Below are 27,492 nucleotides of genomic sequence, written 5' to 3'. Positions count from 1 at the left end.
TTTTTAAGTGGTTGCTGCTCTTTTTAAGGATATTTATCCAGATAAAATATGTCTAAGCAGAGTTCTTTTCTGCTGATGTCCACATTGTTGGATGAGAAGACAGTGGTGCATGCCAAAAGGACAGCAGGACACACTTTGATGCCTGCATTTTGTTTTTCATCTTCCAGTGTGTGTGCAGTGCTTGTTTTGAAAGGGAATACTTTGTGCAAGAGTGATGTGGAAAGTAATGCAACTGTTGGGCATTTTCAAACAGACATCAATTTCTTTTGAAGTGTGTATAACTGTTATGTGTCACTTGGATTCTTTACACCAACTGTAAGCTTCTGCACAATTCACACGAGGCTTTCCAGATATGAACTTTTGATTATGCAAAGTTTTATTGCTCTGCAAATGCTAAAGCAATATTAGGGAGAGGTACCAAGTAACACAGCTACTCTACCGAGAAAACGGCTTTTAATGGGTTTGGTCCCACCTCTTCTGTCAATATTTGATATATTAAATACAGCATGAGAGCCGTGTGAATACCTCCACATTATTTGGCAGTGTAAACTTTCCCAGCCACGTTGTAAATTATGCAGCCTATTCTGTTTGTAAGTGTGAGTCATAAACATTCTAGTCTGCACACTTTTGCAAATTTCCACTGTTTACAGCAGGATCTGGAGACGTGCTCTTATATGGTGCTTGTTGGTACTACACCACCACTTAACTATATTCCACTACTTTTATAGCGAATCTTGAGTAATGTGAGATTAAACGCTCCCTCATTCCATTGGGGGCATTCAGTTGTCTGATTTTAAAGAGTTTTCCACTGTTATTTTCAGGGTGTTATTTCTGCAGTTGGCCGAAAGTGGCTGCTACGATTTAGAAGGTTCATGTATCTTATATTTCAAGGGCACTCCATTCGCCATGACTCATTCTGTCTAATAATAGATGCAGGCAAGAACACCTGATATTTTGTTAAAATGCAATCTGTGAAATCATTTAATACCTTATTAAAACTCAGTTCATTTGTATATTCTGTGATGTCTCCCTATTTTCATCTGAAGTTCATAATTTTATTTTTACCAAATTATATTTTTTTTCCAACAATATCTTTGTCAGATTTTTGTAAATTAACTACAGAGCACATATATGCAAACACTATCGTAACTCATTATATATTGGTCAAGAATTTCTTAGCATAACAAAAATAAGAGAGAAAATAATGAAATAAATAAATAAAATCAGTTAATAAAAATTAGCAAGTAAATAACAGTTAAGTAAACAAATGTAGAAATGAAGAATTTTAAGTCAGGTAAGTAAATAATTGGAATCATAATCTCAAAATGGAGCAGATAAAATACAAGTCAATAAAAAGAAATGTAACCAAATACAGTGCCAGAAACACAAATACATTTTTTGAAGAAAGTCTCATGTTCCCCTCTCAACATTATTTAGTTAATTAATGTAGTTATTAACCCCTTGATGCCTGAATTTATTTACAATTATATGAAACAAAGTCATTATTTGTGATTTTTGCTTTCAAGTTGATACTAAATTCAGTAGAGATTATTCATTTGTCTATAGCACATAAAATGGATATCAAATAATAACAGATACATAAAAACATAGGTCCCACGCCGACTGGTCCTATGAGATCCCAGTGCTTGCAAAAGGTTCCTAGATACATATTGAATATGCACAAACCAACATTGGAGGAATGTGTATGCTGTCTTGGCTGCAGTCTAAATGCAAGCAGTATGATGTCATTTGCAGTGATCAGCGTTAAAGGGTTAAAATAATTAAAATAATTAGGGAAGACCTTACAGTGCCTTAAACTTAAATTGTTTGTGATAGCCACCAGAGGGCGACTGCTCTGGTTGCAAACAGCGGGGAGATTGCATAGAAGTCCATGAAAAAAATAGTTTTTCCTTACTTGATTAGTTACCTTAAAAAAAACATTGTGCTAAAGGGTTTATGGTCTCAATAGTTTTAAGCCTCTTTCAGTACAGCATGAGGTTTATTTTGTAAATTATGGTCCCATTTGCAGTAAAATACTCAATAAAACGGGATATGTTTAGGGTGGGGCTACCTGGTGACTGACAAGTTGCTGCCTTGAGGGCATTCATGTTGTCCTGGGTTTTTCATTTAGATTCACACCTTGCTCATCATCAGGTCCACTCTTTTGTCCTGATATTGTCACTTGATTAGAAGACCAAGATGCTGATGGCCATGTTTTTTTTTTTTTGTGTGCTGTTTTTGAATGAAAGCTTAAACAAAACATTGTTTTGCTTGACCACCATGGTTCGATTAACCTTCTGAGGGGCCCTAGAGCAGAGATCAGTTATTTTGCCCATATGGACTTGTACTACAAATACAGAGATACCCAGAAACCAACCAGGATTCTAAAATTAAATGATTAATTCAATGAATTACTCAGTTTCTGATTAATAGATTTTAATTTTTAAGCAAAATGCTCAAAGTTTTCATATTAAAACAGTGCACAAGTCAACAAACCAATAGGTAAAATAACAGTAGCTATGTTTGTAATTAGCCTCTACATTTCATACATGGAACATGCAAGGAAACAGACTGTGTAAAAAATACAATTAGGTTCTTGCTCAAAAGCATGTAGCTTAATTAACACAAGCCATTATGCCATTCGTGTAGATTTAATTAATGCTGAGTGTATATCTTCCATCGGAGACGGGTGAGACAGACAACTATAAAACATATCTGAATAGCCTTTTAGCTAGACCCTCTGTAATGCTTACTCCTAGACCACTCTGCTGGATTTGGCACTGTGAACCAGATCCTCTTCACCGTTATAGGACTAGGTATCTCAGATCCTGCACTCTGGTCTGTTTCCATTCTACTTGATAGGTTGCTCCTTCCAGGTGACATGGAGCCTGTTGGGAAAGTTAGCACCATCACTATTTTGGCCACATCCATCATTGCACAAATTTGTAGGGCTGGCCCGAATAGCAGTTTCTGGGCTCCGGATATTTGGCCCCGATTAATGCCGAATATCCAAATATTCGGACAGTTCGTAACGTCTGACGGTGGGGAGATGAGCGAAGAACCGAGCTAAATATTCGGATTGGCTCGTTGAGGCTACTGGTGGATAGGGCATTTAGAGACTGCAAGTACCTTACATTTTTGGCTTTTTTTGTATTTTAAGTCAAAATGTGTCTGTGCTGCCACTAGCACAATGAGATGTCAGTACTTTTGCAGTCCTTTTTGCTAAATTTTACAAAGTGCGGTACAGATACCGCCATCAGTGATTAAACAAAACAATTGAAATTCATAAGCATCAAACAATTGAATTTCAGTGTTTTTTGTATAAAAATAGAAAACAAAGGAAAGAGTGAATGATTTCAGACAGAAATTACCAAAAAAATGTCCGTATGAATCGAATACAGACTTTTAAAGAAGGTCTGTGTCCCTCTTGTTTTTTTTTTTAGTACTGGGATCTGGTTCTTTCAGAGGACAACTTGGCAGAGGTCTGTTTAGTCTCCAGTGATCAGATATTTTTAATCCTCTGTAGTCATTTGTCTCACAGCCCAAAGGCAAAGCCAGCAGCACTGCTCTCTGACTCCACTCGTCTCTTGGTGTTCACTAAGAGCAAGGTGAAGACAGCTTGTCGACTTTAATCAGTCATTAATGGTTGTTTGCCTATGATTCATCGCTCAGCAGGTGATATCCTTTGTGTAACTTCACAGTGCACCATATAAAATGATTTGTCATGTGGATAAATTGAGCTCAAAGTAATTTAATGATTAGGTAAAAGAAAATTCATCCAAAATTTTAGTAACTAATTATATCTAGGTAAAAGATGCGAAAATGTTTTGATGTTTTGAGCTTCAAAATGTGGAGATTTGCTGCTTTTCTTCTGTGTTATAGCATTGTTATTTGAATATTTTGACATTTTGAACTGCTGTCCAAAGACAAAGGAGGTTATTGATTGATTAGGTTATTGATCCTCAACCTTTTTTCAGTTACTACCCCCACTGTACTATTTTTCATTCAAGTACCCCCCAACCAAGACAACGCATTTTTGGCTAACAAAAAGAGACAAACATAAAATACAGCACTATGTCATCAGTTTCTGGTATATTAAATTTTATATCGATGTAAAAAAAAATGCTAATTTGTAGTGGTCTTTTTTTCAACTACTTGGAGAAAAAGAACTAAAAACTTGTTGAAAAATAACTAATTGATTTAACTGTAAATAAAGATTTCTACACAGAAATAATCATAAACATAAAGTGTCCTCTTACACACATAGACCAAATTATTGGTACCCCTCGGTTAATGAAAGAAAACCCCACAATGGTCACAGAAATAATTTGACTCTGACAAAAGTTTAAAAAAAATTCTATGAAAATTAACCAGTGAAAATCAGACATTGCTTTTGAACCGTGGTTCAGCAGAATTTTAAAAAATGTATTCTTTCGTCTAAACTCTTCCATAAACTGGGTTTATGGTAATAAAATAGAATGGTCTACTTGATATGAAATTCAGTTTATGAACTTTCATTCGTATTTTGTTGAAGAATTATTGAATAAATATATTTTAGAAAGGATTTTTGAATTGTTGCTAGTTTTTAATTTTTAATTTTTTTTAATTTCATGTACCCCCTGGCATACCTTCAAGTACCCCCAGGGGTACTCATACCCCCATTTGAGAACTGCTGGATTAGATTGGTCATTATTTCAACAGAAAAATGAAGATTTCCTAATGACCATTAGAAGCAGCCCTATTCCTACAGAAACTTGCAAAGCTTTACCCTGTCTCATTCACTGCTACCCAGTTGCACTTCTGAGTGTCATGATTGCTTGTTTTTGTCCTTAAACATATTTTTGAACACATCGTACATAGCGGAGTTTCACTTCTTTTCTACTGCATCTTCCTCTTTCATGGCTCACCCACTCAGCCAGCAGCCTTGAAAACATTTTAAGATAAACTTCTATGGAACATTTTTTCCCTGTGATGTTGTTTTGTTTTGTCTTACCTTGATAATGCTGTTGCAGCTGATACTGAAACTTATTTCCCCATAAGAAGATCAATACAGGTTCAGCCTGGCTTGTTAGCTGCAGTGAAGGTGGTTTTGTTTTACAGCCCCACAGCACAAAATGAATGTCATACTCTGCATCCATTTGTTTTGGTTGTTATTCAATACCAGTGATTCGGTGCTAACACACTAACTGATGCTGTAGCTAGTCAGTCTTTACCTTTAAGCAAAGCTTCCCTTCTATAGATTTGAAGACAGATCCATTGTGACAGGTGCCTGTTTGTTTATATCCTTTCCTTAATGCTGCTGCACTCCACAGCTCCCACAGGGTGACTTCATTTTTAAGGGCCAGTGGGCAGGGATTGGCCTCTAAGTGCTCTTTTATATCATATTACTGCAGCAAGATGAAAACCTAAACCAGTGGCGGCAGGCAAAACCTCGTTTTTCAGCCGTTTTTAAGTTACTGTTTCAGATTAGAGAAGTGGGACCATGAAGGCTATTTAAGTCTTCAGATGGAACGACAAGTTCATTTAGCCATAATGGATTTGATGTAACTTCTCTTCTTTTTAAGCCTTATGTATATCAGATTTTTTTTTAAATCTATAATTGTTCATTTCCTGATGTGTGAACTTTTTTTTTAGGGAATTTTTCTTGTAGCGAACTAGAGCTAGCAACTAAATTCTTGCAGAACTTTGTCAAGCAGGTAGAATGGATGTACTGTATATAGGTTTACCTGAAACAATAGTTCGTCATCCCTAATTGTAGACAAAGCTAATGCTGGCACTATTTGAGTAGATCTGTTTGCTGTTTTTAGATGAAAATTTAGTTGGACTTAAAGATCGCAGAAATTGTATTTAGTGTGTAATTTTGACTCTTCTATCTTTACCTGGATTAAATGAACATAATTTGAAGAGTTAATTGTTGAACTTTGTAACCTTCGGCACAGCCAGGCTATCTGTCGCCTTTCCCCAGTCGTTATGCTAAGCTTAGCTAGGACTACGTGAAAAATGTAACACAAAAAACGATTCATTTAAGTCAGTGTTGATATTTATTAATTCATTTAAAGACCTATTTTTAATAAGGACAGGGAGAATTTAACGACTCTAAATTGAACGTTTTTGACCAAATAAAATACCCTGCAGCATTCCATTTTCCAGTTGTTTTGTCACGCATGTTGTATGTTGTTCATATATCAACCTGGTTTACTTTTTTCACTCGGTTCATTTTTGATCTCAAACTGCAGCTCTCTGTAGAAGTGACAGTTATTAATGTTTTCTCCATGACCCTGTTTCCCCCTCTGTATATTCTCTTTGCCTGGACTGGACCTCTGTTTCCTGCTCACCTCATCTAAAGATTGATGGATTCTGTTTTTCTTTTTGTAACCCTTGTTCTCCTCCACCTGCAGGGTGTAGGTCTCTCAGTTCACGGGCAGTTTCGAGTGGCCACTGAGAAGACGCTGTTTGCCATGCCAGAGACTGCCATCGGTAAGACTGTCCAGCTGCACTGTCTCCTGTCTCTGTTGGAGGAGGGAGGGTTGGGTGGCAGAGACACTGGTTGGCCCACATCAGTGTGAGCTGGTATCTAGACCATTAATTATGTAGGAGCAATGATTTCAGTTGCAGACCCAGCTGGACCCAGTTCACATGCACTAAGCGACAGAAGGTCTGTCAGCATGGGAAGCTGGGGAAAATTCACAAGGGTTAGCTGACTTGTATTCAGTGCAGTGCTAGATAGAGTGGATAATTTTGTCCTCATAAAAGTGATGTTGGAAATTAACTGTTGAACTATTAAGTGTTAAAAAACAATAGTGTTAATAGTGTGGCATCATTAGACAGAACATGACGTGTTTAAAAATGCTGATAGAAAACACAAAAGCTAAATGGGAGGTGATACAGTGGTGTGGAAACGATCAGTAACTGATGCTTCTTGAGATGACATTTGTGAGAATAGGAATCCACTCTCTCAACATGTGAGTCTTCGTGATTCCTTCCTCCTTTGCATCTTCTGGCACCTTCAGTGGGACAAACTAAGATGCAGGAAACATCTCCTCAGCATTTGTTCTCTTGTTGTTGTACTTGGAGCAGGGATGTCAAACATGCGGCCCGTGGGCCTAAACCGGCCCTCCAGAGGGTCCAGTCCGGCCCACAGGACGACTTTGTAAAGTGTAAAAATGACAGAAGACATTAATTACAAATTTCAGATTTGTACAACTATAAATTTAAAATGATTTCTAAACCACGACAAGTTGTTTTGGTCATAAAGTAAAATATTTGATTGTTTATTGTTGTTTTGTGGCTGATTTTTGTAATAGTTTGTCTTGTTTTGTTTCTCATTTTTGTTGTTTCAAATTGGGCTGAATGTGGCCACTGGACTTTGACACTCCTGACTGAGACCGATTTTTATGAAGGAAACGTATTTGTAGCACATTAATGTGGTTACAGTAACACACTTCTGTTGAGGAGGTGTAATGTTCACACTTAAAGGATAATGTGCTAAGATTCACTAATTAGAATTAAACACTGTATAGCTGAGTAGAACATGAATGTCTCAAATGTCACAGTGATCCCTCCAGTAGCTGTTGTAGAGATATTTGACTCAAAACCAAAAATGTCACCTTGTTGGTGGCGCAAGTAGAAAAACCGCTCACCCTTTTAGGTTCGTCCTCTAAGGACATTGAATGTTTGCATCAAATGTCACAGCAGTCACAGCTTTTAAAACATTCCACTCAGAAACGGAGTGGGTGACAGACATTACCAGTTTATAGCCCAAATGTGTACTGCCCACCTACATTTGCTCCTTAATTGCACAGAAAAGTTCTGATCTTTGCTCTCTTCATTTACAAGATCATTTGTTGCTTTCTGTTCCATATGTCCGTACTGAATGGGGGGAAAAAAGCTTTTCTTTGTGCACCTTCTGCATGGAATATGGTGCAGAAAGACTTGAAATTGACTGAATTAATCTCCTTGAGTGCTTTTAAATCCAAACTGCGAGCTCTTGAAGCCACAATGTGCACTTGTTTCATAACTTTTGTACATTTAATCTTTTATTTGTTTTAGTTTTTTTTGCTCGTGTCATGATTGTGTTTTAACTATGTAATTTTATGACTGTGATTTGTATTTGCTGCTTCCTATCTTGACCAGGACTCCCTTGTAAAAGAGGTTGTTAATCTCAATGGGATTTCTCCTGGTTAAATAAAAGTTAATAATAATAATAGCCATGCCAGTTGTGTGGCATAAAATACCAAGCGGGCATGTGGGTTGAATGGTCCTGGCCCCTTAAGCAGAAAACTTGCTGTGACACTACTACAGGCACTGCTTTAATTGAGCTAGACTGTTCCTGATATAATCATATTGTGTTGTTGTTTTATAGAACAGTACAGCACTGTCTAAATGAAGGTTTATTGAACGCATTGAAATTTCTAATTGAACAAAAGTCAATTAAAACACAGACAAAGCAGTCGTTCTGCATATCACATTTATCTCCTACATCTAAAATGACAATATAAATGCTAATAAAGCCATGACTACAGGACAAACGGTGATAAATACGATGGAAAAGCAGGCCTCTCTAAATCTCTTATGCCGCAGCTTTCGTCCAGACACACTTACTTATCTGAGGCTCCAGGAGGATAACGAATAAGAAAAAATGCATTGCATCATCCAGGAGGGAGAGATGGAATTTTCAAAGAAATCACAGTGCAGAACAAGGCCAGCGTTAGTAGGTTTATTGTAGTCAGTAGTTTATTTTCCTGAATCCGTTAACTAGAAAAAACACACTACCCACGTTTCACCTGCTCCAAAATGTTATGACTAGACTTCAGCCAGGATGTGGAAAGTGTGAATGATGTCTTTTTCTGGTGTTACTCTGAAAATACACTACTGTTCAAAAGTTTGGAGTCAATCAGACAATTTCATGTTATCCATGAAGTCACACTTTTAGTCATGTGCTAACACAACTGTGCAAGGGTTTCTAATCTTCAAGTATCCTTTCAACATGATTAGCTAACACTATGTAGCATTAGAACACAAGAACACTGGAGTGATGGTTGCTGGAAATGCGTCTCTGTACCCCTATGTAGATATTCCATTAAAAATCAGATGTTTCCAGCTAGAATAGTCATTTCTCACATTAACAATGTCTAAACCGTATTTCTGATTCGTTTAATGTTATCTTCATTGAAAAAATGAAGATAATGCTTTTCTTTCAAAAATAAGGCCATTTCTATAGAAATAACAGAAATGTAGAATACAATATGGAAAACTTGTGTTGGAAAAACAGTACTCACTATATAGGCATAGCCCCTAAAGAAAAATCTAGACAAATGAGGACCCCACTGCCATGCTGAAGGTATGGCAGAGAAATGGTGAACCACGCCCATATATTCTAGTCTTATCTTGCTGTTTTGGGATCAAGTGTCCAAAACAATCTCCAAAGCACTCGGCTTTGAGGTTAATATGTCCTTCCCGACACTATACCTCGGACTTCCCGCAGGGGATCTAAACAAGACTGACACACATTTATTACAGATCTTTATGGCAGCCAGCAAGAAAGCTGTCACAAGATGCTGGCTTCAAAAACACGGCGCGTCTGTGGACACCTTTAGAAATATTGTGAATCGGTTACATCATATGGAGCAGATCACTTATCTGAGGCTATAAAAGGACGTAGGGGAAGGATATTGGGAGAAATGGAGCCATTTCTTAGCTTTATGTATTTGATACATGACACATTTCCGACAGCATCAGTGTTTGAATGATCGGCGCCTGGTACAATCATCAGGAATTTGTCTTCGTTTTATTGTCTGAGCCAGTTCCTCCACTGTGAATGGCCATTGCCAAGGCACTAAGCTGTAGTTTGCTCTTTAGCTAATTGACTTTTGTAGACAGATGGCCTTCTCCTGAGGAGATGAGGAGATTAGTAACAAATCTCTAACAACTAACAAATTACAGCGGATGTTATGGCACAAATTAGCCTGTCGTTACTTAAATCCAGACGGTTTCTCACAGTTGCATTGATGCATATGGGTGTAAGTGTACATAATTTACATGCAGAGTGCTGTTATAGCGAAGCATTTATCACAGTGGGTTTGTGGCAGGAGTGAGGCTGTGAACTGACAAGACAGTTAATGTTCTCAGTGTCTTCTCAGCCACTGTAATCACTTTAGAAGGACAGATAATGAATTCTGAGCATATTTGAAGTTCAGTTTAAAGGCTCTTAACTGCACAGATTTTATTACATCTGTCCCAGAATCAGTTGACGAGTAGGAAATGCTTTGTTCTGCAGGCACTGCTAGGTAGATGTTTTTTCTCCTGCAGCTTTAATGTGAATCTGTCTGTGCTCAGATAAATGGACTGTGTAGTCACTCCCTCACACTCGCAAACTTCCAAGGACACTCAAGTCATCCTTCATTGACAAACACACACACACACACACACACACACACACACACACACACACACACACACACACACACACACACACACACTGAGCTTAATGTGATGCATTCTGGGCTCTGACATTAGATAAATGTTCGACTGATGTGTGGTGATGTGCAGTGGAATCAGATGCCGCTGTCTTTTGTGTCTGGAGCACTGCAAGGATGTAGATTATGTTGTCAGCAGACAGGGAATGAGTGGAGGAGAAGGAAGAGAGCTGAGGTTCTTGTTGTGGTCTGACAGTTGTGTAGGATTCATTCTCAAAGGCGAGGCCACAATGAAGAGTGAGAGGAAATAGGAGAGTAATTCAATTGAGCAGGCTGAGGATTGGTTATATTACAGGATAGATATACTGCACACCATGTTTGTCTATTAGGGTGTGTCTGCAAGAGTTAGCACTTATGTCTGTGTCCTTCTTTCATTGAATCCAGCAGCCTGATGTTGTACAGTACTTGCTGGTAAATGAGCCCATTGCAATACTTGAATTTGGTCCAATTATTAATGATCACAAAAAAGCTGGAGTCTCCTGCTTTCTTTCAAACTCTCCAGTCAGTGGTGAGAAGGAGGAGGAAATCTTGGCTAATCCCCCTCCCAGCTGCTGTGGTCACAACATTGTCACGATTGTTTGTACTAAAGGCACTTAACTTTCAGGCCAGTGCTACACCATTATCAGCACATCCCCTCTGCAATCTGAAACTTGGAATTCACACCGCACCATTTCCATTAGAGAGGAACATTTCTTGCCTTTCCACAGAAACACAGCTGCCGTACATACCCTACATGCTTATTTTAGCCCTCATTCTGGCCTTGAATCCTCTCAAGAGTCTCTCTGATATGCTGGGTTTACAGTATTACAGTCACACTGTGGAATCTTGCTTTTTCCACTGCAGTATGCCAATATGATCCAGGTTTTAAGTGCTTACAAAGTCTTGAAATATGTGAAATGAATTAGAATTAATTTTGAAATGGACTGAGATACAGTTTAAACTTTGTCTTCCTGATGCATGATGACCTTAATTTAACTAACAGGATGTCAGTGAGTTTGTGACGACTCATTAACATCTGTCATTCCTATAATTTTGCAGTTCAGCATGGATCGGATTTTTAATTACTGTTGGAGTGGATAAAATATGACGTCGAGGGCCAGTTTGCAGAGGATATAGTCTGTATGAGTTTGATGTGTGCAGGTGTGACTTAATTACTCCAATTAAACATTACTTTAAAAGTCATAAACCAACATCTTTCATGCTTACATTATTCATGTTACAGAAGTGGGACTAGAGTTTCATGTGCTATCTTCAGACTACGATGATTTTCCATCATCTTCAGGCCACTAACCTTAGAGCAGTGAACATTTTTACAGCACTCCCTACTAACAAGCAGACCTGTAAAGCATCATGAACTGCTACAGAACACACTGTGGTTGTTCATCCTTACATGTAACATCTGTTTTGTGCAGCTGTTTACTTTGTACAGTCAGCCCAAACATCAACTACAGTGTCATCTGGGCTTTTTCTCAAACCGATACCCATTCACTTTGTCTGGCAGGTGATTCTATCGGAAGGTTCTCACTTAAGTTCCACAAATTTTGCTGTTGTAGCAGGTTGAGCTGCTTTTAACTGCTGAATATGGTTCCCAAACTAGGGGCTGGTAGTCTTCATAGAGTCACAAGATAAACCTCAGTGGACTGAGGTGATTAAAGGTGTATGGAAGAGGTGAGAAAACTACATGTGCCTCACAAATTAGTATTCATTTTGGGCATTTTTGTAGTCTAGTGGAAGATTTGATCTCTTTGGGCATGGAGCAGTTATTGAAGTAAAACCACCTGAGAAATTTACCTGGTAGCATTTCTTTGGTGAAACTTCTTCCATAGATATCTGAACTCACAGACACTTCTTTGTTCTCATACCAGAATTGTTTGATTTAAGGTTTTGTGTCGTATAGGCTTATCAGTTTTTAAAATGTAGAATCTTAAAATTAACCTTAACCTACAGCTGTTATATAAATATAATGGAGCAGAAACTACAGTGTTTGCTGCTGGAATTTCATGGGCTAAAAATAGCAGAAAATGCAAATTTTCAAGTAAAACACAGGTGCCTCTAATTTGCTGTAAGTGTAGCAGTTGAGTAAATGAAGTCGATATGTCAGACACAAAGCCTGACAAACATCTATGCAAATTAGCATCCAGGAGTGCCGAGCCTACGAAGTACAACTATGAAAAACTGTGAATTGTGTCATGGCTTCCTTGCTCTTTAGGGGCCTCTCTTGATTTATTAACTACTAGCATTGCTATTGCTCCACTCCTCCACAAAGGTCAGACCAAAGAAGCAGCTCCAACTGTGCCTACAGAGAGGAGCCCAAATGTTCAGGATAATTAGGTTTCACCACTTGAGCTGTGATGCAGTAAAAGTTATTTACTGCAGTAAAACTTATCTTGTTACTATTAGCAAATATCATGAAAAGACCAAAACCAGCAGTGAATGCATCTATTTAACAGTACTCTGTGAGCTCCACTGTTGTCTAAAAGCTATTCAAAAAACATCAGTTCCTTCATCACCATGAACAAAAACACTCACAGTGCATTTTCTCCGAATCCTTCATCCTCCAGCAGGAAATACCGTCTAGGACACCAAATCTGTAATAATCAGTGACTGAAAATAGTTCCAACAATTTCTTTCTGTTTAAGTAATGTTTCTAAAAGTCGTACAGCTATTTTACCTTTTGACGGAAATACTGTTACGCCATCATAATAACTCACATATTACTGTGTAACAGGATATTGTAAACATCACAAATTAACAATATGTTTTAAAGTTTATAATACTCACTCACCTCTTACCTGTATACTCCTTCATCTTTCACTCACACAAAAGCCCACTCCTACCCCTCTGTCACACGTTAACCCCTTCTGTGGCGGGATTATCAGATTTAACCTAGCCCCGCTAGCATTCTGAACTGCAGCCATAATCTGCCACATTTATGATATTACATTTTCAGCCGTGAATCAGGTCAGCTCATCTAATCCCTCTCTCTGCCCCTTCACTTCCCCCTCTCGCCACGCTGCCAGAGCTGTCAGAAAACCAACTGTAACCAATGGGATCTCAATTCCGGTCAGACATATTGAAATCAAATGAAAAACATTATTGAAAAGACAAAATGGACTGAGTACAGATTAAGGCTGTGGATTGTGATTAAATTAATCAGAAATGCTCGTAAGCCGCATGTTTTAGCTTTGTGTTGCGTGCCAACAGTGCAGTCGCTTGCTTTGTTAATGCTTTTACCTAGTCACACCATACATGTTTCCCATTTTTATTACAGAATGATTAATTGATGAAGAAAATACCTGACAGAATGATTTAAAAAAAAGATAATCTATTGCTCTACCCAATATTCTGTTCCTAGTTGGTCAATGAGCAAAAGTGATAGTGATGCAGACCTAAGTTTAATTGTTGCTAAGTAGTAGATGCTGAGTATCATCAGTTAAATGTCTTGGTGTTATTTGTGAGGTAATGAATGATTTCAAAAATCAGTTGCTTTTTGTTATTAAACGCACCAGTGGGGTTTTTGACAGGCTGAATAGTGACAGACGCTCATGTTGCTTCATGAAGTGCATTTGTATTACAGCTGTCACTGTTATTTCGACAGGGCTTTTCCCTGACGTGGGAGGTGGCTATTTTCTGCCAAGGCTCCAAGGGAAGTTGGGACTGTTTCTTGCCTTGACAGGCTTCCGACTCAAAGGACGTGACGTACAGAGAGCTGGACTTGCCACTCACTTTGTGGAATCAAAGAAGGTACCGTAACTCAAATAAATACAGGCACAATGCACTCAGGAAAAAAAAAAAGCAGCTTTAAATTCCAAAGTACTTAATGGCCCTTGCACAGGTCAAGTTTGAGCATTATTGGTGCTGCAGGGATGAACAAACATGGGTGGGGGTGTGGGGTCAAGGTTAAAGCTACATTGGAAAAGCAGATGCTGCGTCACTCTTGTTTATAGATGCCAACATTCACCGCCTGGTCCAGAGACCTGTTGGTTTTACCTCGCTGTTGGCGTAAAGTCAGAACAGTGGGTGGCAGAGTTTGTTTAACACTGTAACCTTGGGTTTAAGGACACACAAGCAGTTGTGTGGAAAAAAATTCCACCAGACTTTGACCAGGAACAAGATTAAAAACGCATCAGAGCTCAATGGAAATCAGGGAGAAGCTATCATTGGCAGGCATTAGATAAACTACACTTTGGTCAGGAATAACAATCTCAACAATTCGGTTTGCTGAAGATAAAGCTATTTGGTGAGCACACTGTCTGCTACTGTCCTGACAGGACAGACTTCTGGACTCCTACACAGCAAAGCCATTATCTGTCATTTTCATTGTGAATCAAAAGACAAAAGACAGAATCAACAGTCGACTGCAGACACCCCTAACAAGAATCTGTTTGGTGTTTACATCAATAGATCCAAGACCTGGAGGAGGAGCTCGTGGACATGAAGTCTCCTTCTGCTGAAGACGTTGCAAGAGTGTTAGACTCCTACCAAGAGCAGGTCCGTAGTTCCTCTGTGGGCTCCAGCAATGTCCCGCCCACAGCACTATCTGATTGCTCACACATCATGAGTAATAGCCTGTCATCACTGAAGGTTAAATGTTTTTAAAAGCACTGGCATCAAGGACTGTTGTTGCCATGGGAGGGTTAAGGGTTTGAGGGGTTGCTTGACCTGCAATGTTTAGGTGGGTGGAACATGCCAAACATCCACATGAATGTCAGGACTCAAGGTTGCCCAGCAGAACGTTGCATTATAATACGATGATCGATGGTATTCACTTCACCTACCAGTGGTCATAATGTGGTGACTGATCAGTGCGTATCAGTTATATATAGGTCTCTTTGATTACAAATAGTTGGTTTTGGTATCGGCCCTAAAAAAAACATCAATCAGCCAAATCCTACCTACATTACACAAAAAAATTCATATGTTCAAAACACCTTCATTAGAGAATTTGTTCCCTTCAGACGTGTTCTTGTGTGCCCTCCTGAGAGTTTCGCTTGTCTGTGCTCCTCCACAGAGCAGTCTGGACTCTGAAAAGCCTTTCGTCTTGGACAAGCACATGTCTGATATTAACAGGTAGACCTTGAATTTATGTATTCCCAAAGTTGAACGCAATCTGAATAGTCAACAGTTGTTTGCTTACGCCATGACATTGAAGGATAAAGGTGGATATTCTATATTTGGTTACTGACAATAAATGCCATGAGAAATGACAATAATAATAAAAATAACAGTATGGTAGTTCATGTCTCATCCTGTGGCCGTCTGCCCTGAGGTCATTCATTTTAAGTCAGATCAGAACTTTCTTTAAAAATGTTGGTTTGATTTGTTGACATAAGTAAAATGTCTCCGTTGCCATGTCTATCTTGGACCCAACTTGAATTACAACAGTTTTTTTAAAAGAATATCTACCTTTTCTTTTGTTTACCGTGTTTTCCTTTCTCCTCCCATCAGGCTGTTCAGCTCCAGCAGTGTGGAGGGCATCATGCAGAACCTGAAGGCAGACGGCTCAGAGTTTGCTAAGAAACAGGCTGAGGTGTGTCCTCGATCTGCAGCTGAATCAAATCACTGATGTAATTCATTTATCCTCCATGCTCACTGTTTCTGTTTCTACCATCAGCTGTTCTGCAGCCCTGTTGCCCCACCATCAGATAAATCCCACAAACAGTGCTGGAATGAAGCCAGGGAGTCATCTGACTATCACAGAATATGTTGGTCATTAGTAGTTACCTCAGTCTAAGAACTTAATGGGGTTAGTCTTAGTCCGGTAACCACAATCTCTACTGTGGGATTTCAGAGCTCTTAGAAATCCACCATAGATTAATGTAACTAGTTTCCCTTAATGATTCTAAACAGGAATCTGAAAGAAGCGACTCCTTTTTCAACTAATGCGTATATGAGATTGAACCTGGAAAAGAATCCGTATATTCTTGTGAAACGGTGTAAATGCCTTTGCCTACCCCTCCCTCATTATTCTTGTCCTGATCGCTCAGGTCCAGGATTACTGACATATTACTGTTATCAGGAGCCTCCACTGACTGATAATTATCTGTTTGTGATTTTCAGCTTTTTCAGCAGACATGTAATCATTTCCATTATCCTTTTAAGCCATGAGCATTTGAATTAGAGCCATTGGGGGCCTGTTCAGCCATCAAATATTTATAAAAATCCACTTCCTCAGTCGCTAAACACCACTGACTCACTACCCTGCCTTGAACATCAGAGATGTCCTCATTTGCACATTGCTGAGCTTGTTTTTAACCTCAATTTACCTCTTCTGATATTTTGCAGCAAAACCTTTCTAAAAGCAAATGAAGCTGTCCGTGACATACCTTCTGTTTGGAGTCTCTTTAACACAAATATTATCACTATCACTTCCTGCAGACCCTGTCCAAAATGTCTCCCATGTCCATGAAGATCACCTACAAGCAGCTGAAGGCAGGTGCAACGCTGAGCCTGCAGGAGGTGTTGGTGATGGAGTATCGACTGAGCCAGGCCTGCATGGTAAAAACCAACAGGTTTACACCAAGTGGAGTTTTAGGACGTACATAATCAGCCTTAATAAGTTAAGTTAGTCATTAATAAGTGCACAGTTTGGTTGGAATTTGTTCAGGATAATGAAACCCCTTTTAGACATGCGCTATTTTCTAGACATGCAGCATCTAAACGTGTCAGCTTCATTTCTGAATGAGCATCCTCCTTAGATCTGACCAAGCAACATTTCTGTATTCCTTTCAACATGCCACAAGTCTAAACTGCATGCTGTCACATTAGCAGACAGGTACGCAGTAGTGACAGCACTTAAGAGTTGAGAGAACTGATTTGATGAAAGGTTTTTGTCATCACATCACAGAGAGAGCGAAAGATGTGGTTTACTGCCAAAATCGCAAAACACTTTTCTCACTCAGTTTGCCCTAAAATGTCATCTCTTTTACAACCTGAAGTGTCTATGAAACGGAGTCTGAAACAGCTCAGTCACAGCTGGCAGGATATCTTTATTTCATTAATGGTAAAGTAGCAGTTAGATTACCATCACACATGGACAGAATTGTCAGTAATTAGAAACTAACTATAGGCTATTTGGACAATTGGATAAGCTTCTATTAGTTTAGATGTAGTCTTTTGTTTATTAGTGCACTGTTGTGTATCATACATCACTTGATGTACGGTCCCGTCTTCTGTGATAAATATGGCGTGCGTGCCGTGACTCTGCATCAGTGTGAGCATGTCTGAATGAAGCCATTCTGTATTCACCTCTAACATTATAATGTGACTGTTGGTCTTCTTTGTCTGTTACAGCAGTTTTAGTTGAGTTCTGATTTGATATGTGTGTTGTCCTACAGAGAGGCTGCGACTTCTACGAGGGTGTACGAGCTCGTAAGTTACTGCAGTACACGGGCAACAGAAGGAGATGGGTGGAATTTTACTAGTTTAGCATATCTTTCTATGAATTTCACAGAGTTATAAAGTATGAAAAACAATAAAAACCAAAGTGGCACTGATTGTTTTTATTCATAAAGCATCTGCAAATAATATTTAATAATTATTCTTCCTTTTACTGCAAATAAACAATAATGGACAATATTAGCTTCCACTCTAAAGGATTATGACTCAGCAGTCATGTTGTCAGAGATTGTTCACATGCACCACTGTTCATTCTACATGACTAGATGATAGGATAACAAAGATTATAGATGGGTTATTGGCCTTCTTAGCTGATGCTTGACACTGACACATCTTCCCTGCCTGTCAGTCTGGTCATCTAATCCTGACTTTCACTGTTTCCAGTGCTGGTTGACAAAGATCACAATCCAAAGTGGAACCCATCCACCCTGGAGGAGGTGTCTGACCACAGCGTGGACCAGTGCTTTTCCTCTCTGGGAGAGAAGGACCTGACTTTCTGATGTCTCGTCAGCCAGCAGCTGCTTCCCGCCTTCAACCAGACACCACTAAGCCTTTTCTGAGCGGCTGCTTCCTGCCCACACATCCTTTTATGGTCAGTCATTTAAGAGGACTGTACTGCAGAGTGGGGATGGAAGTCAGTGTATTATTTTATGACAAACACATCGGTAGGTCAGATGCTAACATGGTTTGATTCTGTAGTATTACTGCAGAATATCACATTCTTCTGGTGACTTTTTACAGAAAACTCTCTGTTCCTCTGCAGCTGAGGAAAAATAGGTCTGATTCATGTTCACAGGCAGAAATCAAAAATAGTAACAGAAGAGGCAGCTAACAAACACCCTGTGTGTCACAGGTAAAATGTTTAGTGTAAACTAGCTCTGCAGTGGAAGTGGAGTCTTGTTACATAGGCTGTTCAGCCGTGCTGCAGATTCAAGGAGCTCGACTATAGCATCACGTCAGCATGAGGACAAGAGAGGGAAGAAGGATCTCAGCATTGAGTGCTTTATTACATTTCCTGTGGGTGTTTGTTGATGTGACACGGATCAGTATCATCTGTTTCTGCAGTATGCTCACTGGTTCTGGCACACCATGTGTATTATTTCTGTTTTCTTATAAATGCAATCTGTAGTGATTTTAAGCTTAACATGAATAAAAAAAAACTGTGTCCAAGCAGCACTCCCAGAACAAACGGCAGATATTAGTGGCAAAATCAGAATGTGTTCTGAATGCATTTGCTTGATTGATACGTTGTAGTTTATAGAACAAATATGATTTCAATAATCTGTAAGGTGTGATATTGTGTGTTTTTTATATTTTCATTTTTCTGATGGACACCATTTGTCTAGAGGGAATTGAATCACTTCCCTAATCATTCGTTCTCCAAAGCTGCATTATTTATGAGTCAGATTAAGCATCAGTGCTGGAACAGATGGCAATAAAGAGAGTAACAAAATCTAAAGTCTTGTGTGTTCTTGGTGAGGATACAAACTCCCCGGACATATGGTGCTGAAAAGAACTCGTGGTTAAGGGCAGTATTTTTTATGACCCGATTATAAATTGTTCTTGTAAAACACTGACAACTTTACAAAGTCCCTTTGTTATCAGCATGAAAGCACTGAGCAGCTGTTCAGCTATAAAGTCGGTAAAGTAAGCACATTTGTTTTATTTGCAAGTGGCCTATTTTATCTACAGTATTGTCGGGAAGTTTTGCATATTTTGATATCACAGACTGGTACCAGTGAATGATAAAGCTTTCTCTCTGAAGAGGTTCTGTCAACTTGCACAGACTCAGAAGCAATATCTATCCATCAGCTATGCTGCTTCATTCTTTAGAGGGCTGTGAGGGTGAGAGGCAGGATGACCATGGGCAGGTCACCATTCCTTCACGGCTGACACAGAGAAGAACAACCATGAACACGCAGACTCATCTAGAGCTGCTTTAGAATCCTTATTTAACCTCACTCAGAGCATCATTAGGAGGAAACCCACAGAGACAGAGGACGAACATGCAAACAAAGACCAACTAGCTGACCAGCAGTAACCACAGCACCACCATTTCACCCACAGACAAGAAATTTGTAGCAGATTTCAGATTTATTTTTGAACCCGGGACTGTCTATCTCATGTCTATTAATCTTCTCTGACCCCATGCTGCTATTTTTTTAAAGTTGGCTTTGTCAGAATTCAGCACCACAGTGCAGTCTGATGCTCTTTCCTCCAGAGCACCTCATTGACTTTACTCTTTGACCTCACTATACCGTCTACAATAAACTGCTATAAACTCTGACAATACAGTCAGAGTGCTTTGTCACAGATAAGCCCTCTTGGTTTATGGCTACCATTTGATCTTCAAACAATGCAGTCATTCCTTCCTCTTTCCGTTTGTCCTCCATGCAGCTGAGCTCCTTTGTCTTCACTGTCTAACATACTTGTCTTGTTCGATAAGTAAGGAAAACAAATGCTGTTGAGTCCCTATTTATATGGTCAAACATGTACTTTGACCACGCAACTGTAAAACCCAACAAATTCTTCTGAAGTAGTAACACAGAAAGTCATGGTGACACATTTCAATAAAAGAAGGCATAAATCTGATTTATTGGCATCAGCAGTTTTTACACGTACTGTATGTACAGTTTGCAAGTTTGATGAGTATTATACCAGAGGAATATGCAAAAAGTCACTCATTTTAAGTTATTTTATAATGAAATCTTCATTGGCTGACATATAACATCTTAGAATTGCTTCCTGGAGGTTATTTCTCTCATTTGGCAGCAGACAAACCCTGGACAGTGCAGGTGGTTTCTGTCCTCTTTTATCAGGCAACTTGTGTTTCGCTATCAAGTCAGCTCAGCTTTTTTCTGCTTCTGCTCAGTCTCTCTCATGCTGATTCTGTGACTATTGTAGAGCCCTGGTACGTTAGTGAAAATGTGGAAACCGGAGTAAAAACCCTTGTACCAATGATATCACACTGACTTAGCTTTGACTTAAAGGCGGTGCGTTATTGGATCAGCTTACGTGGTTCGAAGGTGGTTCATGTGCCATCACAATTTGAAACCACTTCAATGGAAAGCTAGGCAAATATAGTTTGTGGATTTATGGCTGGAAAGCTGCAAACTAGGAGCTACAACTATGAATTAGTCCATCAGCAGATGATTAAGCTGCAGTTGGTTCCAGCTTCACCGGACATGATGCTTTCTTGAGCCATGAATTAAACTGAGCACATTTGGGTTTTAGACTAAAGTTGAAACATAACACTGAGCTGAACAAATAAGCATTTCTGACACTTGATAGGCAAAACCATGACTGATCAGTAATTGATACAATCTAGTCATAATGGAAATTATAGTTGCAGCAAAAACTTAAACCGGACCAAGGGCCACTACAATAGACTCTGCACCTGCTGCAATGTCTCCGTGTCGTGACGAATAACTCCTAGAAAACAGCATGTGGGATGAGCTGGGTCAGTACAGCCACCATCTCCACCTCTGTTCAGACCTGCTGGTATCAGGTAACTTAAAATGGGTAACCTTTAAAACTGCAAGTCACATCTCCCAAAGGAAGCGTCAGCTGGAAGACACAGATGTTTGAATGAAGACCGGTGTTCACACTGAATGTGATGATTAACCCTCCTGTTGTCCTCATTTACAGGCACCAAATAATATTGTTTCCTTGTCTGAAAAAAATTCAGCAAAAAAAAAAAAAAAATCCCCAAATTTCTGAAAATTTGCAAAATCTTCAGGGAGAAAATTCCAATCATTTCTTTAAAAATTTATCTAAAAAAAATACCCCAAATTTGGCAAGGAAATTCTTGTAAATATTTTCAAAAAATGAGTAGAAATCTTCCAAAAAATCCTAAAAATATCTAAAGTGATTACATATATATCAGTAAAACCTCTAATATTTTCTTGAACAATCCCAAAGAAAATCATCCAAAATCCAGCAAATTTATTTGGATTTTGGTTGAATTTTTTTTTTGTTGTGAATGTTCCTAAGAAACATTTTTAGCATGTCTTTTTTCCACCAAAAAAATGTGGACATCAGAAGTTTCACTGTGAAAATATGCTTTGTTTTCTCCACATTTTAAACTTTAAAATGGGTCAATTTTGACCCACAGGACAACACAAGGGTTAATTTTGAGGTCCCTTCTGACTGTTTAAAGAAGAAAAATCCAAATCATTGCTTTCCTTTTGGACAACCACAGAACTAGTGATTGTCAGAGTTGGAAACAAAAAACCGTTGTCTTAACACAGATGATACCACAGTTTGTAAAAAAAATAAAAAGTCAAAATCTCAGTGGTGGTATCACACTGGAAATGCAACATTTTCAACAGCCAAGTCTGACATCAGCACTATGGCAACATCATTGATGTACAGCCTCAGAAACAGATTGCCATCACCCAGTGAGGAGTCAGTAGTTTATACCATCCTTTCCCAAAATGGTGTTTGTTACCCTTATAGGGTTGTAAGAGAATTTCCAGGAATCAAATAAAATTGAAAAATGGTATACAAAATAGCATATTTAGCCATAATTGTTACAAAATCTAAAACGGTAGTAAAATTTAACCACCCCTGTGGATGGGAGGGCCATAAGTCTTTTTTTATAGAATCAGGGCTGAAAAGTTTGGGAAGACCTGCTCTAAACTACATTAAAACCAGTATGTAAAATAAACTGCCTCAGCCTCCAGCACAGAACTCTAAAATAAATATTAATCTTTAGTTGCATTAGTTGACCAAACTCAGGCTATCACATTCTTTTCACACTGCTACCAGGTCTTTGTGTGTTCCTGATATCAGCCTTTTGGTGTACACTCAAACGTTCACTGAAGAAAGCTCTCAGCACAACAGTGAGATTAGCCTATCTCGTTTTATCTGACGCAAAACAAATGGCATCCGATTAAGAATTACAAGTATGGCATTTAGAGAACAGCGTGATCTCTAATCTTTATTTTGTTCACAACATGTTTGGAAAGACCACAAGAGATTAACCCGTCCACACAGGTCAGCGCAAATGTTGTTTTATGGGTTCATTTTTTGAGTTGATGGGGTTTGGCATGTTCTCGTTATGTTTCCTCTGAGAAACCTGAAGTCGTTTGATCAATCATCACTCAGCTCACAGAAACAATACAAACTGTGGCTTTGACACACTGTTAACTTTGTGATTTTTTTTTAAATAATGCTGCTTTTTTTTAATGACCACATTAAGACTGCACTCAAATAGCATCGATATTTTCTTATTTTCCCCATTACACATGTATTCCATTGGTAGTGGCCTCTTTTAAATCAATACAGAAACATTGTTACTGCTACTAGAGACCCGTTGAGAAGGCAAGAGGTGACAAAACCCTGCCACGTACTTTTATGGCTTATCAGCTGATAGTTATATTTCATCTTTACAAGTATTTCATTACAATGTTGTTGTTTTTTGTCAAAACTGTTAACGCTGCAAATAGTTGTCTGGCAGTTTAAGTGTCCTCATCAATGCTCTAAACAGTTTAAGTATCAGTGGCTTTCATTTTTGGGTAAATCCCACTGACAGTAAGAGTACCTGTGCACAATTTGACATGAATTCTTGCCCCTGCCCCGACCTTTAGCCACACTATCTCTCTGTACAGGTACAGTCCTGTATCGCGCCCCCCCTTCACAAAAAACAAACACAGTGAAAAACAGCTCACTGGAGCGTCTCAACCTGGAACATAACACAGTAACATTCATTACAGACTTTGGCAGTACTGAACCCCTGGTATGCATCAGCGCCTTCTGCTATAGAACAGCACCAAACTACCTTAAGAAGTCATGTATTTATATGGGACTGAATTATCATGGTTTCTGAGGTTTGCATATCTATGTTGTTCTCTATATGGCAGATGGCAGTTTTTCTCATTTAGGCATTATGCAGTGACACAATGTGGACAAAAAATTAGGCCTTCAACATTTTAGCCAAAGCCCAGTGTTTTTGCTTTGTTATTTTAAACTCTAGTTCTGTTGATAAGCCAAATCCTTTTTAGAAGTGTGTCAATCCTTTCTCCTCCCCTGATTTCTTTGTTGTAGAGAGACTAGTGGGCCCACAATGATCCAAGTCCTGGTGAAGTTCCCCAACTGTGCACAGAGAGTATCCTGGTGGGTAGGAAATGAAGCTTTTGTGAACATAATTTCCTGGACCCATTTCGAAGAGCTTGCCTGTTGGATGGAGGACTGCGGTCAACGCTGCCTAATGGCAGTGGGATAAGCAGAGCTGGGGATGATGCTCTTTATTTCTCTGCCACAGCATCTCCAGGGAGGCTGTTTAGAGAGAACTTCAGCCCACAGACGCTTTTGTCAGACCAAAAGGAGTCAGACAGCTGGTTGTGTTTGTGACCGGTGATACCAGTAAGAGTTTTCAAGTGAGAGCCTTCACCAAATGAAGGCATCTATTAATACCCTTCTTCGTAAGAGGAAGAAATCTTGGCCCTGGGACAACATCAGTGGGCAGGATAGACTTTCACTGGCGAGCAGGAGCATCATGGTTCCAGGCAATTTCTGACAGGATTTCTTGCTTTGCAATATGAGTCCAGCACCTACTGCGAAAGAAGAGACAAACAAGAACAGAGAAAGATGATATCCAGCTGAAGACACTTTGCTTCAGCAAGGGCTCCATCTTTGATACAAATAATCACAGCAACGTAGATGGGTTCAGAGTGGTTTGGTCACTTTGAAGGAGGGTATTTAGGCTCAATCTGAGTACAATCCAATCCACAAGTAGGTCAACAATGAATTACAGACAGCTCATTCACACTCCTTTTCACAGCAGGTAGATGCTTGAGTGATTCATTCTGAATGACAGTGTTTGAGACTCTTGGCCTTGTTTCACACGTAGAACCTCAGGTATCAAGCAGTCTCAGCCCAGTCTTAACCACCATAATACGGTCCCATGTCACGGCACATCACATTCAATGTAGGGGATGTCACTGTAGCGGCGGTCCACCTCCACCCACTGCTGCACAGCCCGAGCCACGATCTCCTCGGAGAGCTTCTGGGCATACTCCAGCAGCACTGGGTTGACCTGAGGGGAGTTCTCCACTGAGTCCATGTCTGAGTGAACCAAATAGGCTTTCTCGCCTCTCGTCCCCTTGCCTTTGCCTTCCACCTTGTCTGTGGAGTTTGCATTTTGGCCAGCAGAGTTGCTCCTCTTGGATTTGACACACCCCATACTCTGGAGGATGTAGCATTGATTCACTTCAGAGTGGGAGATGTGTGGCGGCAGTAAGGTGCCAGACTCTTTGGTTAGATTTGTGACTCACATTAACATTTCATCATCTCGACTGTAGGTGAGCACTCAGTACTTCCCATAAGCGACTCCGTGCTTCCCCTCGACTTCTTTCTGCTGCAGTCACTTTGGTGCTACTGTCATCCACTTCCACTCTCATCCATGTCTGGGTGCCAACACCTGTGATAATCAGGGGTTATTAGGCAGCAGAGGGTGGTGATGTAGAAAGTGGTGGGGGGTGACCAGCTAGGAGGCCCATCCCTGTGTGAGTATGGCTGCGCTGAAACAGACAGTCCTGCTCCTTTGTTGTCCAGAACTCATGCCTTTCTGAACTGCAAAGAGAAGAAAAGTGGAAAGAGATGGGGAGAGGAAGGATTTCAGTGATTTATTTTCCAGCAGAGACAGCCTAAAAATACCAGATGGCGTGGAACGACGAAAGGATTGTGAACGATTTTCACAGTGGCTGTGGCAACTACATGACCCAGCTCCAGTGGCTGGCTGGAGGTCAAGGTCTTGGCCGCTCCCCTCACCTCGACTGAATCATCTTTAAACACACTCTGCTCCTCTGCACATCCACTGTGTTACTCATTCACCTCCCCCTCCTCTACTTCAGAGTGTTTTATGACTCAAGCCCTCGCCCTATTTTGTAGAGCATGACACAGGGACGTCTGTCTCTGGCTGGAGTGCGCTGATGCTGTGCTGTTGTAAGCCTGTCTCCCATCTGTTCCACTAACCGAGCCTTGCAGCCTGATTCACAGTGACAGATCCTTTTCTGGGACTACGGGCCTTGTGGTGCCCGGCAGACATGTGCTTCATTCAGAAAGCCTCATGCTGTAGTCTACACAGGCCCTGAATGATTTATGCAGAGTGGGGAGTATCCCTGTGAGTACAACAACATTTGGAGGTGCAGACACAAACACAGGAATCTGTCACAAAACGCTCTGCCACAGCTGATATGATCTTTAATGAGCTTGAATGGTTGTAAATATGTCTTAACGTAAATGTGTGCCACACTGGGAAAGCATCCGTCAGATGTGGGACAGACATATGGGATTTGGATTAAACCTGATAACTGACTTATTTAAACAACAGCGTGGCGCTTGTGCAAACCTGCTCTGAACCTCAGTGGAAATATCTGTGTAAAGATGAAAATGTTGACAGAATGTGCTGTGATCCAGTCGAGCTGTACATACTTTTTACAGAGTGTGGCAAAGACGTCAGTTTTTTCTCCATTCCACCCCAAAATAATCCGGCGGCAGAAGAAATAACCCAAGGTCGTTCAAGTAAACAGTAATCCGGACATCATCTGGTGTCGCGTCGGATCCTCTGCTCTTTCCACTGCTCTTCACACTGCATCCGAGCGATCTGGGCTGTAGCCTTATCGGCTGTATGTAACGTGTAAAGAAACAAAATTATCTCCCAAGTTGCAGCCGCTGCTGCGGGTTTGGTTATTTAGCAGGAAGCGCTCCGTGCCAGATTTCAGAATGATCTCTGAAAGGAAAAAAAAACAACATCCCAGGCTGGTGGAGCAGGCGGCAGCCGGTTTCCCTGTTGCCTTCACGTCGGTCAACGCAGAGTGGAGCTCCACAGCAGAAGGAGAATAATCGCAGGTCTGGACTGACTTGAGCGCAGCGACGCTCCACAGCAGTAACCCGCTGCAGCGGTGCTCCGGAGGAGAGCGAGTCCAGGCGCAGAGCACCGACCGACGCGGCTCTGCAGGGACACGGTGCGGCCCTGACACCTGGTGGTCACTGTCAGAAACTAAGCTCAAAATAGCACCTGCCCCACGGATCTCAGTTCATCACACGTGGAAAAATAGTCACATAAGTTGGCAAGAACCATAGAGATACGGATTTAGGCCACTGACAAAATGTAGCCTACTTCTGCATTTTCTCTTTTTTTTTCGTTCAAATTCAGATCACTCAGAATTGTAAGATTAAAGTCGAAATTCTGAGAAAATGCCAGAATTCTAAGTTTAAAAAGGCCTGACTTGTGAGATTTCATTCAGACTTCTGAGATTCAAGTCAGACTTCAAAGATTTAAGTCGGGATTCAGAGATTCAAGTCAAGATTCTGACTTTTAAGTCAGACTTGTAAGATTTAAGTCAGATTTGAGATATTTAAGTCAGACTTTTATGATTTAAATCAGGATTCAGAGATTTAAGTCAAGATTCTGAATTGTAAGTCAGACTCCTAAGATTTAAGTCAGACTTTTAAGATTTCAGTCATTACTTGGAGATTTAAATCAGGATTCTGAGGTTTAAGACAGACTTCTAAGATCACATTTCTAAGACTTAAATCAGGATTCAGAGATTCAAGTCAAGATTCTGACTTTTAAGTCAGACATGTAAGATTTAAGTCAGATTTGAGATATTTA

General features: G+C 39.9%; 1 protein-coding gene across 1 annotated transcript in view; it reads left to right on the top strand.

Annotated features, from left to right (window-relative positions):
* The window catches only part of hibch (3-hydroxyisobutyryl-CoA hydrolase), a 32,832-nt gene extending 13,500 nt beyond the window's left edge, over window positions 1–19,332 (top strand). Inside the window, exons 7-14 of the mRNA XM_051958881.1 lie at window positions 6,399–6,477; window positions 14,074–14,219; window positions 14,880–14,966; window positions 15,487–15,545; window positions 15,924–16,005; window positions 16,854–16,973; window positions 17,813–17,846; window positions 18,258–19,332. Coding sequence (XP_051814841.1) covers window positions 6,399–6,477; window positions 14,074–14,219; window positions 14,880–14,966; window positions 15,487–15,545; window positions 15,924–16,005; window positions 16,854–16,973; window positions 17,813–17,846; window positions 18,258–18,373 — 723 coding nt within the window. The 3' untranslated portion in view covers window positions 18,374–19,332. The remainder of the gene's footprint in view (window positions 1–6,398; window positions 6,478–14,073; window positions 14,220–14,879; window positions 14,967–15,486; window positions 15,546–15,923; window positions 16,006–16,853; window positions 16,974–17,812; window positions 17,847–18,257) is intronic.
* The last annotated feature ends 8,160 nt before the right edge of the window (window positions 19,333–27,492 follow it).

The sequence above is a fragment of the Acanthochromis polyacanthus genome, chromosome 14 (genome assembly GCF_021347895.1).
Source record: "Acanthochromis polyacanthus isolate Apoly-LR-REF ecotype Palm Island chromosome 14, KAUST_Apoly_ChrSc, whole genome shotgun sequence".
Classification (NCBI taxonomy): domain Eukaryota; kingdom Metazoa; phylum Chordata; class Actinopteri; family Pomacentridae; genus Acanthochromis; species Acanthochromis polyacanthus.
Note: the sequence above shows the minus strand (reverse complement) of the source record. Positions and strands in the feature narration are given on the sequence as shown.